At 47.8% G+C, this 12,125-nt stretch overlaps 3 protein-coding genes across 6 annotated transcripts in view; 1 reads left to right on the forward strand and 2 right to left on the reverse strand.

Annotated features, from left to right (window-relative positions):
- Positions 1–35: 35 nt before the first annotated feature.
- tbpl2 (TATA box binding protein like 2) lies at positions 36–1,759 on the reverse strand. Its single transcript, XM_067243408.1, has 6 exons — positions 1,709–1,759; positions 1,095–1,453; positions 933–1,020; positions 649–740; positions 383–550; positions 36–300 (listed from the first exon to the last, which is right to left on the reverse strand). Exons 1-6 carry the CDS (start codon positions 1,757–1,759, stop codon positions 129–131), a joined length of 930 nt encoding a protein of 309 aa, XP_067099509.1. The 3' UTR covers positions 36–128.
- Positions 1,760–2,021: 262 nt separating this feature from the next.
- Positions 2,022–4,896, forward strand: jmjd7 (jumonji domain containing 7). Of its 3 annotated transcripts, XM_067242918.1 has the most exons (10): positions 2,022–2,048; positions 2,232–2,282; positions 2,389–2,542; positions 2,653–2,671; positions 2,775–2,906; positions 3,180–3,236; positions 3,352–3,447; positions 3,639–3,715; positions 3,907–4,066; positions 4,141–4,896. In XM_067242918.1, exons 3-10 carry the CDS (start codon positions 2,456–2,458, stop codon positions 4,227–4,229), a joined length of 717 nt encoding a protein of 238 aa, XP_067099019.1. In that variant the 5' UTR covers positions 2,022–2,048; positions 2,232–2,282; positions 2,389–2,455; the 3' UTR covers positions 4,230–4,896. The 3 variants fall into 3 exon arrangements, with proteins under 3 accessions (XP_067099019.1, XP_067099017.1, XP_067099018.1); XM_067242916.1 differs by having other exon boundaries at positions 2,028–2,048; positions 2,653–2,906; XM_067242917.1 differs by lacking the exon at positions 2,022–2,048 and having other exon boundaries at positions 2,076–2,282; positions 2,653–2,906.
- Positions 4,897–7,615: 2,719 nt separating this feature from the next.
- The window catches only part of mapkbp1 (mitogen-activated protein kinase binding protein 1), a 29,995-nt gene continuing 25,485 nt past the window's right edge, over positions 7,616–12,125 (reverse strand). Inside the window, exons 22-30 of one of the 2 annotated variants that reach the window (XM_067242856.1) lie at positions 11,808–12,074; positions 11,541–11,674; positions 11,184–11,326; positions 10,904–11,077; positions 10,535–10,634; positions 9,945–10,348; positions 8,888–9,829; positions 8,444–8,529; positions 7,616–8,368 (exon numbers count right to left, since the gene is read on the reverse strand). In XM_067242856.1, the coding sequence (XP_067098957.1) occupies positions 8,099–8,368; positions 8,444–8,529; positions 8,888–9,829; positions 9,945–10,348; positions 10,535–10,634; positions 10,904–11,077; positions 11,184–11,326; positions 11,541–11,674; positions 11,808–12,074 (2,520 nt within the window). In that variant the 3' untranslated portion in view covers positions 7,616–8,098. Of the gene's footprint in view, positions 8,369–8,443; positions 8,530–8,719; positions 9,830–9,944; positions 10,349–10,534; positions 10,635–10,903; positions 11,078–11,183; positions 11,327–11,540; positions 11,675–11,807; positions 12,075–12,125 lie in introns of both variants that reach the window. The other variant, XM_067242855.1, reaches the window with a different exon arrangement.

Genomic DNA, 12,125 nt, shown 5'->3' on the forward strand with positions numbered 1-12,125 from the left:
CAAAAGTATAAAGTCTCAAGTATAACATATACAACTTTCAACAAAACGTACAAAGAACATATTTCCTGCATGTTGACACAAGTTAAGATTAGTTCGATTGTGATTTCGACTTCACACAATACTGTATTTTACTGCTTCCTGAATCCCTTCAAAATTGGGTAGATGTTTTCAAATGCCTCATAAATCTCACCACGTTCCTTGGCTCCTGTCAGAACTACTTTTCCAGACACAAAGATCAGTAAGACGATACGTGGTTTCACCATGCGGTAGATTAAGCCTGGAAACAGCTCTGGCTCGTAGCTAAGTGGTTGGAAAACATGAGTCAGATATAGAGGTCAGGGTATCTATGGTGACTTGGTGGGTTTCACTGCGGTTAGTGTACCTGCTAAACTGCTGGTGGGTGAGCACCAGGCCCTCCAGCCTGATGGGGAAGCAGACATCACAGCTGCCCACCATGTTTTGGATCTTGAAGTCCAGGAACTTGGCTGGGAAGCCCAGCTTCTGAACCACACGGGCATACTTTCGGGCAGCCAGGCGCGATTGCTCCTCGCTGTTTAGACCACACGAGAACGGACAGGGTCAGGAATGTCATAGGATGACTCGGAATTCGAAGAAGAGAGACAGAGAAGGGGAGGTGAAAGCTGTCACCTCTTGGCCCCAGTGCAGACCATCTTTCCTGAACTGAAAATCAGAGCAGTGGTTCTGGGCTCCCGGATCCTCATGATAACTGCAGCAAATCGCTGAAAAAAATCAAGTTCAAATCAAAACGTTACAATTCTGATTGGACAACAGGTTAAGTTCAGAAGTTCTGCTAAGGGTTCTGCCCTTCTAATGTCACAATAATGCCAAGTGAAAGTTTCTGATGTTGAATGGTGACAACTCTTAAATTCAAGGAGACATTACAATTAAGGTGTACTTTTTACCCTCTATACCTTAGGGTTGTACTCAGCATTCCGTGCTTGAAGTGCGATGGATTTGAGGTCCAAAGGACAAGCAAGGTTCACTGTGGAAACAATATTCCTACGAACATACACACACAGTTGATGCTGATGGCTATCGAGATTAAACCAGTAAACTTTCATAATTCTACCCACTGTAACTGAGGGATGATTCCAGAACGCTCCGCGACCGGCGTCATGGGAGTCATTGGAATCATAGGAGTCATTGGGCAGATGGGGGAGGCCCCTGGCATCGCCGTGGTAACCACAGGTGCCTGTGGTGTGTGGTATTGGAAAAAGCCGCTGTCCTGTGTCACGTTGGCATTGTTCTCATTGGTGGAGGGCTCAGTGGGCTCTTCCTGGTTGCTGAGCTCATCAGGCAGGAAGCTAAGGTCCAGATCCTCCCCATGATCCTTCTCATGGCCTCCACTTACAGAGGACAGACAGGAGGTGTCCTGGAGCTGAGCCCCCCCCTGCAAACCAAGGTCACCCTCAAACAGGAAGCCACTGGCATCCTAGGAAAATATGAATAGACATGAGAAACACCAGTCATGATCAGAGACTCTGTTGGAATGTAAGTAGGCCTATACATTAAGCACCATACTGCAATAGTCTATCTCTCCAATTTATTTCATAACATAGTAAGGTTTAGTGAGGCCAAAAATGTCCCTCCAGTATTGATCTGCACCCAAATAGAAGGCAATCACACACAGTTTCAGTTAGTTCAAAGCACTACATCTGACCTCAGACGAGCAATGACTGGGACTTACGTTCGCAATGGATTCATCAAAATAACTTTCTAATGTAGCTTCGTCATCCATGATGAAGCATTTTACTATAGAAACTGAATTATCTTTCAGATAACTGTAGTGTAAGAGACGGTTCGACGGTGTTAATTGTTAGACTGTCAACTAACACAATTGGCAACAGGTGTGACTGGCTGACAGGTGGTCTTAATGCTGCGCAAAAAACTATAATGTACCACCCATAAAACGTTAAGCTTTCTTAAGAGCCCAATACATTTCTTCACCCCACCCGTCAGAGGGAGACATTTCTTCAAGAGTCCGTTTGTTCCTCGTTGCAGAAGAAGATGGGGCATGCGCACTAGAAGTAAATACAAGCGCATGGGTTTGGTTTGATGACAGTTAACAAATATTGTGTATTGGTTCTTTGACATTATGATATTCTTTGTCATTGCTGGCGTTTTAAGTGAACTCTATAAAATTACTCTATGATTGTCATGCCTCAAATATGTAAATTGTTATATTGTTCAAACTTCCATTGCAATGGCAGAAATGGATGCTGTGAAAAATTATTTAAAAGACTTTGCACAAGAAGCACGCGGTGAGTTCTCTATTCATAGTTGTTAAAACACGTATTTAAGAGAAATTATTGTGTATTGTTTCAATGATCATGTTACAAGCAGGGCCATGTCTAAATTGTACTGTAGAGTTGTATCTGAATGAAGCCGTGCCTTACCTGGAGCATGCGCCGTCTCCTCTTGAGTTCTACCGCGAATGGATTGGTCCCAACAAACCCTGCATCATCCGCAATGCTTTCAGTCACTGGCCAGCTCTGTCCAAGTGGAATCCTGCATATCTCAGGTATAACACTTCCTGGCCACCTACAAACTAATTCTAAATGAGCGTCGAATGAAGGTGGTAAGTGTTGAAGAAAACCATGGTAACTTGTTTCTGTCTTTCCTCCACTGCAGGGAGGCGGTGGGATCAAAGGTAATTAGTGTTGCGGTGACCCCAAACGGCTATGCGGATGCCGTAAACGGAGACCGGTTTGTTATGCCAGAAGAACGAAAGATGACATTCTCCTCTCTGCTAGACGTGATAGAGGGAAAGGTGGAGAACAAAGGAGTGTTCTATGTCCAGAAACAGTGCTCCAACCTGATGGAGGAGCTCCCTGAGCTGACGGGGGATGTGGAGCCTCACATACCCTGGATGAGTGAAGCCCTCGGTGGGTTACTTTCATACACTCCTCCCTTATCCAGGCTGAGTTCTTTGCACTCGTCCTTTCTTAATCCCTTCCTTGGAGAATCACCTGTACCATTGTACCATAACTCAACCATGCAGTGGAATAATGTTTTTGAGATACAATCATGTTACATCAGTGATTAATTCAGGAATAAAGACGTGTTTATTAGTGTTTCAGCACTGCCTCTGTTCTGACTTTTCTCTGTTGTACGTTCCTACACGTTAATTTCAAAATGCAACTCTGTTTATTTCCCAGGGAAGTTACCGGATGCTGTCAATTTCTGGTTGGGAGAAGCCCGTGCCGTGACATCCAGTAAGTAGAAGTGATGTAGTCTGCCATAGGTAATGTTGGACTAACAGACAAAAGGCTTGACCCTGGACTTTTTTAGAGGCTTATAGTCTTGTAAATGCATTCTGTTTGTCTCCAGTGCACAAGGACCATTATGAGAACCTGTACTGTGTCATATCAGGAGAGAAACATTTCATCCTGCTCCCTCCATCCGACCGGCCCTTCATACCTTACGGTAAGAGATAGTTCCCAGCACTGAGCCATCCCATAGGGTTGTAAACCTTTTAATGTTTGACTTGTTTAGTCACAGCTGTCTACACAATGAGATATTACAGGACTACAGAGTGTGTAAAAACATTGTACTGTGTTCTACTGCTCTTTTCTATTCTCATTCTATGCAGTGTCTTCTTTCTCCTGTGTTGTCAGAGCTGTACCAGCCAGCGGTGTACAGGCAGAGAGAAGATGGTGGGTTTGATGTGGTGGATGAAGCAGAGTCTGAGAAGGTGAGCACCAGTGAGGGCCAACCCGTTTAACAGCCAAGCTAAGACACTTTTGCTGTTTTTTAAACTTTATATTTGATCAATTCAGTCTCTTTTTGAACTGTTTTGGGTGAGCTACTTGTATCTTCCTCTCGTTTTTTTCTCCATACCTAACAATCTTTCCATAACTTGTCCCAATCCTTATATCCCCCCAGGTACCATGGATCCCTGTGGACCCTCTGAACCCAGACCTGGAGTGTTACCCTGCCTACCAGCTGGCACAGCCCCTCCGCTGCACCGTGAGAGCAGGCGAGATGCTCTACCTTCCCTCCCTCTGGTTCCACCATGTCCAGCAGTCCCATGGCTGCATCGCAGGTACAGCAGCACCACAGAGACGCATGTAGAAACAGACACTATACTTTGACATGCTTTCTCTCCCCTCTCCCCAGTGAACTTCTGGTACGACATGGAGTATGACCTCAAGTACAACTATTTCCAGCTACTAGAGTCCCTGTCGGGGCCTGTGGGGTCACTGTGACATCACTGGGAGGTCAGAGATCACCCTGGGCATTTGAATCCTTCTCTATCCATTCTTCCTCGAGGTAATCTCTGACCTAACTGATGCCCCTGGCCTTTACAAAAGAAAAATTTCAAGGAAGGGAACAGTGTTTTAACAGTGTCCTGGTCATGAGAATATAGGTTCTCTATATTCCCAGGCTGTATTTTTGGAGATCTGTAAAGATTTGACAGGTTTACTGAGTCCTGACAGCTCTAGCCAGATTGTCAGTAAGTACACAAGAATGGAAACCATAGGGATGGATTGTTTTGTAGTTGAGAGACCGCTTCGGTGTAGAAATGTATCGGAATATCTTATCTGAAGTTTTCTGGTATTGTATTTCATTTTAAGACAATCATTGTCTTTTTTGAATTTCTTTTTAAAGGTTATTCTAGAATATGCTGGAGTCTAAATTGCTGTCAGCTAGTTGTGCTGTTCTAGTAACAGAGTAACAGGGCAAAGTACAGGTGGAAAATGTAAATAAAGGTATGTGTAAACACCACTGGAGTGTAATAATAAATGTTTATTCTCCTGTAGAGAACTTGAAGATACACAGTAGAAACATCAAGGTTAAAAACACTGAACTGAGGTTGGAGCAAAACAAGAGAAGTAACAGATTCACACATTTCAGAAGGGTCATTTCCTAGAATAAAGACAAAATATCTGGTCTATCTGTAACCAAGACAGATGCATTATCATATTGTCATACTGTACAAAAGACGAGGTTAGTTAATGCTACCTCTGTTTCTCCATTCTCCAGTTCTAGCAGTTTGACCCAAGTTCCAGCCCAGTTTCAGACCAAGTTCCAATACAATATTGAATTATTTAACTGTTTGATTCTGGCATCATGTAACCAATGGGGTAGTCAAATTAGCCTACGCCCCTTCAGATTATCTAAAGTTAACACATGAATTTAGGTACCCAAGTGCAGCAAATAACACACCTCACAGAAACACTCCACGCAATGTGTTTTACTCAAATTAGTGTCTCCTAAAATGTCTGACCGTGACAATACTGACATGCATCTGTGGAAAGATTTTCCACTAGAAGCATTTTCACGTTCCTCTACTAAAGTGGGAGGTGTCTGTGCACTTAAAAATCAGATATTCAAACGTTTCCCTGGCAAACTAGATTTGGTACGTCACATTCGAAAGCCAATAACTGTCTAATATGCAAATGCCGTCAAAGGAGCCTGAAAGCTCCAGTGGACTTGTCAGTAACAAGAATTTACATCAACAAAGTTGTGAAAGGTTTGACAGAGAACATGGTGTGTAGAGTTCTTGGATGTAAACCAGACCCTGGAGCTTGCAGCCATCGACCAAAAATTCCCACTATGCTGCTGAAATGGTTAGAACTGATTTACTTTCACCTGTCAAGCAAGCGCAAAGAGCTGTGGTGGGGCAAGGTGCGAGGCCTGTGATATTTGCATATTTATAGGTCCAGAATTTCTTAATGAGGGATGCAAATGTTCTTGTAGCACTTCTTGTTTTGTCTTTTACTTTGTGGGAAAACCATGTTAAACAAAATATTAATCATAGAGTATTGAATAAATAAATGACAGTAGGGGAACTTGAGGGGTTTTCATTCTAGGCAGGTGCTGGTTCTGAGCTGGAACACAGCCAGGAGTTAAGGAGATCCCAGTGGGCAAAGAGGAAACCCAGTCATCAGAATCTCGACAGTCTAGAGAACCATGCATCTTAACCCTTGTGTTACCTTCGGGTCATTCTGACCCATCAGTCATTGTGACCCACCGTCATATTGGGACAACTTTACCACATACAACAACAAAGTGAAGCATTTTATTTTAACCGTCGGGCTGTCTCAGACCCCCCACATTGCGAAGGTTAAAAGAAAATGCTATTTATTTGTTTTTGTATTGGGTAAACACAACAATGGTGCGTTGTGAACCTTTGGGTCATGTGACCCGAAGGCAGCACAAGGGTTAGTAAGTAACAAGCTTGTCTCCTTACATACATACAAACCTCTGACACCCTACATACATACTTTTGACACCTTATACATACATTATTACCTCTGACACATACATACATAAAGTGCATACACACCCTACGTACATACATACATACTCACCCTACATACATACTCCTGATACCCTACATGCAAATATATTCATGCCAGCAGTAAAAACTTACATCTAAAAGGTAGCGGTAGTTCTGATCTTGTTCTACTGTCCAAAAAGATACAATCCTCCGTCTTTTTTAGTGTTTCCAGTCTTATGTATATAATACAAGGCCTACTGCATATCTGTGTCTTAGCCTTAAAGCAATTCCGGAGGTTCATTAAAATATCAAGTAATTGAACAAGGGCATCTTGGTAATTGTGGGGTCATGCTTTATGTATACTGTGATTGTTCTGAGTAACCAGTGAAGTGTGGCACCAACATTCTGTACATGACTCGTGTTTTACAGTACAGGTATGTTTGAAGTCCATGGGGTGTACAGTTATCAGGAATGAAAAGGGTTTTATATGGTAAATAAGAAAACAAAGAATAGGGGTCATGTCCAGAGAAAAACAGCTAATCATTGTCCAGCGATTCAACATTACTCTTCTGCCATCAACTATGTTTCAGTGGTCCTTGGCAACACAAAAGAAACCTTTTGATTGCCCCACATACAATATTTTGGGTAATGAGTCAACCTTGGGGAAAAAAAAAAACCTGACCTGAAATAAAGGCACCAAATCTCCTTTACAACTGGGAGATTAGCTGGGTGTTAAGAAGTATTATTGGCTTTGTCTCTGGAGTCTGGAATCATGTATATGACATGCAACCTATTAGGAGTGTAGGCAGCGCCTACACTAGGCTGGTAATACCATGCGTCCCATTTGATGTAAAACGAGCCTTCCACACAGTCAGTAGTTATCCAAAAACTACAACCTACAAATGAACATGGACAATCTTCATAACACAATGGCGCTTTTACAACCGAATAAATAAATACACACACACCTACCATCCCTCAGTTCCACTCACTCAAAATGTACAGTATAAAATCACTCAGTAAAAAAACATGATTCAAGTCTAACAATGTGTTTAAGACTAGTTAGGATTGTCCTGTGGTCGTTCATACTCCAGACCCAGGCCAGTGAGTTAGCTTTTTTCTCTCCATGACACCCAGTACTCACTAGTCCTTCTATGATGCAGACTTCTCATGGACAGTTCCACAGCACTGATGGGCTTCCAGCCATACCCTCTGATTGTCCAAGCATCATCCAGACCTCCAGGACCTAATCCAGGAAGTCCTCCTTGTAGACGCAGAGTAATGGAGACTAGTAATGTAACTATGGAATGCCTAGCAACCCCCCCCCCCCCCCCCCCCCCCCCAAGCACCCCAGCTGTAACAGTGACATCATCGTAGTTGAGTCCCTGGGAGACCACTACTGTAGGGAGGAGGAAGTAGTATGTGTGTGTGTGTTTCAAACTGCTGAGGTTTGGTCCTGAGAGAGGGTCTTGATCTGTGCTGTTTGTGTTATGTGTGTATGGGGGGGGGGGCTGTGTGCTGAGAGAGGGAGATCCTCACTGCTTCGCTCTCCCTCACTTTTACACTGAAACACACAGGGCTAACAGGATCCAGAATCCAACAGGTAGCCAACTTCTGTTCACCCCCAAAAAACACCCCTAAAAAAGCTTTGAAGTCCTTCGTAACACGTAGACATTTTTTAATGTTCGTTTAAACAATGTCGGGGGGCGGGGGAGACTGTATTAAAACAAGGACGCCCATTGTATTTGGGCAGAGCATCATTCACAAAAATGGCTTAAAATTCTTCATTTGCCTAGAAGGTTGGTGCAGTCTTGAGGAAGAGAAGGAAATGGAGGAGGAGGAAGAGGAGCTCTAGGTGAGTTTGTTGTCCAGCCTTTTCTCCACAGCCTGTAGCAGGAGTTGAGAGTACTGTTCCAGCAGAGCCAGAGTCCTCTCCTCCCCTACCCCTGGTGCTGCGTGGCTACCCAGCATGCACAGGGGCACTGGGGATTCTGGGATGCTGGCACTGGCCCCGCCCTCTGGCAGAGAGTTTAATTCCGCCCTCACAGCATCAAAGGCCTCTGATAGGACCCTGGCCATTTCACGTTGCTCCTGATTGGACTCTGCAGACACACTGTTCACCTGTAGAGACACATGGGTCAATTACATGCTTTGAATGTGTGTGTGTGTGCGTTAGTGTGCATGTGTGAGACTCACCATTCTGTAGAGGCTGGAGACTTTCTTGAAGGTGCTCTGAAGCTCACTGGCCATTGCTTTGCATGACTCCACACTCAAAGACACATCTAGACGAGACAGATGTGGGACATGGTCAGAGCAACCAATCAAAAGTGTGATTTCAGAGACTAATTACTTCACTAGTTACCTATCCTACACATGGAGTGTGTGAGGTACAGTGAGAACCCAGAGTAGAACACACATGACAGACAGACAGACCGTGTTAATGGGATATGACCGAGAAATGGCATGCCTCACCAGTTGGAAGGTGCTGGTTAATGGATGAAGAGGGTGAAGAGAGCAGTGCGGCGGAGGAAGACAGGGACCAGAGCTCAGTGGAGAACAAGGACAGACCAGGACTAAGGCCCAGACCCAGATGTACAGGCAGAGATGACAGGATGAAGGAGGGAGAGTGCTGGAGCAAACCTGCGTTCTGGGCCACAGCTGGTAGCATGTTCTCTACCACTGGGTTCTCCATCTGGATCAGTTCTCCCTCTCTCAGGGGCTCCAGTTGGCTGCCTGCATGGGCCTGGAGGGGCAGCTCTGCCGTGGGACAATAGCCCTGCTCTGTTGTGGAGCTCTGAGCTGGGCCCTCTACAGTGCTGGTAGAGGTCGGCATAGCAGCGACCAGTTGCACGTTAGTGGAGAGTGGAGCTGGGGGGGTGTGGCTGGCTGGGGGGGCTCTGGAGGGGTTCTTGCTGTTGGGGGAGAAGGAGGCGAGCGAGGGCTTGTCTGGGAGGGGTTTGGTGACGTCCAGGCTGAGCTGGGGTCGCGTGCTGCCGGTGAGCTTGACCTGCAGGCTCTTGGATGGGGCGGGGTTAGCTGGGACGCTGGTGATGAGGGTGGGGACAACAGCTGCCTGGGGCGTGGTCGAGCCTGAGGGGGCGGGGCTCACCGTGGTGGATGCTACCACGGCTACAGGAGGGGGAGGGGTGGTGGAAGCGGCCGGAGGCGGTTTGGCCTGAGAGCAGGTGGAGGAGGCCGAGCTCCTGCGGAACTCAGAGGAGACGCAGGAATCCTCGCAGGCTTCCGGAACGTCGAGGCTGTCTCCCATGGAAACCGAGCGGGACATCTTGGCCATGGAGCTGGTGGTGGGGCTCATGTAGGAGCGGGATCTGAGGCCGCCCCCGACCCGGGTTGGTGTGGTGGCCGTGGCCGCCACGGCACTGCTGCCCACGCTGTCCCGGGGCTGCTGGGAGCTTGAGGTGGGGAGGGGTACAATGGGGAGGGTGCGTCGGGGGGTGTTGGGCAAGGTGGAAGGGCGCTCTATGGCCAACTGCTGAGGCTGAGGCTGGGGCTGGGGCTGAGGCTGGGGCTGAGGCTGGGGGGCCACCTCCTTGGAAGGTCGGCCCACAGACAGGGACTGATCTGGGGGTACAAAAGGGACAGAAACGAATATACTGTGAGCGCAGGTTTACACGTGTGTAGTGTGCTGTGTGTGTGTGTGTGTGTGTGTGTAGGGAGCGCGTGTGCTGTGTGTTACCTTCTGTGTGCAGGTTGTGGACCGACTGGGCCTTCCGGAGGCAAGAGGAGGTAAGGTGGGAGGCTGCAGCCTTGGCTACGGGGCTGGCGTTCCTGCGAGGGTCCACCGCTGGGCTCTTCTTCTTCAGGGGAGAGCAGCGCAGAGCCTGGGGGGGCACCTTCTCTGGGGGGCACCTGTCCTCCGAGCCCTTCCTCTGAAGCTGAATGTCCGTCTGGATCCTGACCTTGAGGTTGCCCTCATGGGCCACACTATGGCCCTGATCAGGGGCACACACTGGATGTTTGGTCTGGTCCTGGTTCTGTTCCATGATGGGTCGTACTTCAGACACCAGGGGCCGGACCACCCCGCTGGCCAGCTTCATATCCCCAGTGGAAATGCTTTTAGGCAGGAATGGAAACATCGATCTGTGGTGGAGAGAACAGCCACTCAGAAAACTGCCAGTCAAGAGTTCAACTGAGAAAGGAAATGGCTACTCAGGGAACAGTCAGGAAGAGAATAACTAGTAGGATAACCACAAGACAAAGACCATAGTTTAGGAAACACACAGCTGGTGTGAGTTGTGGTTAGTTGGTTAGTGGTTACACCTTTACCTGCTAGTGGAGCCCTGGAGACTCTGGGAGCCTTGGGACAGAAACTTTGACGAGATGCTGACACTGTCTGTACAGTTCTGATGAGCTCTGGTCGGGCTTCCTGAAGACCAAAAACACACCATCATGAATAATGGCATGTTCCTATTACATCCTGACAGTGCATAAATAGTTATGCTGTAAAATGCTTTGATTGGACAGTGTTTTTCACAATATGTGCCAGTACATAAATACTTGTTGACAAACAGGCCTACTCAGCTTTATGAAAACGAGCTAACCAAGTCCTAGCAGAACTAGCTAACCCAGCCCTAGCAGAACTAGCTAACCCAGCTCTAGCAGAACTAGCTGTAGAGCTACTTAGTCTTACAGTACCTATAGTTTCCAGGTCTGCCAGGGTGCCAAAGTGCTGTTTGAGGAAAGCCTCCTGGTCAGGGGTCTGTGGGACGGGGGTGACCGTGGTCTCCCCCCCCTCCTCCCCCTCCAGCTCCTCCATGTCCAGCTCTGAGGAGTTGCCATCCACACTGAGGGGCTCAGTGGGCTCTGAGTCTGGCACACACACACACACACACCAAAAATGAGATCAATGGAAAGTACTGGAAATACTTGCGTTAGCGTGTTGGTGTTAGCGTGTTGGGGTGTGTGTGTGTCTCACCCTCTCCTGGAGGCCGGTCAGGGCTGGACAGCCGGCTGCTGCTATAATCCACAGAGCAGGCGCTGTCAGGGCTGTGTTTGTCCTGGCCCTCCTTCACACTCCGACCCAGCGGGACACGGGGCAGCTCCTTCACCTGGTACTCACTGGAAGCAGACGCACAAGAGACAAGAGACAAGGTCTGTATAGATTGTTAAATGTACTAATAGAAAGAGAGAGAGAGAGAAAGAGAAAGAGAGAGAGATAGAGAGAGAGAGAGAGAGAGAGAGAGAGAGAGAGAGAGAGAGAGAGAGAGAGGAAAAGAAATATGGAGGACATCTTAGGCTTGTGTCTTAAGCAGCCGTCAGCAGCCTAGCGTACCTGCCGGCCAGGCTGACCGTGTCCTCACAGCCGTCAGGGTAGAGCACAGGGCCCTCTCTGTCCGGCTCTGGGCTCTGGGGGGACAGCAGGATGAAGTCTGGCCTCTGCTGCCACCTCCCGTCCCTCTCCTCTCCCTGCATGGAGACAGGAAACACACACACACACAGGGAGAAACTGTTATAGGCGTTTAGACTACATAACACATCAAATAAGCCTTGATACTCATTGGTCCATGCAGTGTGAGTGATGGAAGTACAGGGGCCTCACCCAGGCGGTGGGGGGGATGTGCAGGCTGGTGGTGCTGCCCAGGCCTTGGGGCTCTCTGCTGGGCACCGCGGGCTGGCTTCTCCTGGGGAGAAGGGAGGCGGTGGTGGAGGAGGAGGGCTCCTGCAGGGAGAAGGACTCCAGCTGTCTCAGGTCCAACATGGACTTGACCATCAGGTCCATGCTGCTCATCCTCCGGGACCAGCGGCGCCGAGGACGAGGGCCGGCGCCAGAACTGTCTGTTTGGGGGCGCCGCCCAGCCGAGCCCTCCTACAGCACACAGCAGTACAGAACCATACCTTAGGCACTGCTACTGTAGAT

This window comes from Osmerus mordax, chromosome 9, assembly GCF_038355195.1.
Source record: "Osmerus mordax isolate fOsmMor3 chromosome 9, fOsmMor3.pri, whole genome shotgun sequence".
Classification (NCBI taxonomy): domain Eukaryota; kingdom Metazoa; phylum Chordata; class Actinopteri; order Osmeriformes; family Osmeridae; genus Osmerus; species Osmerus mordax.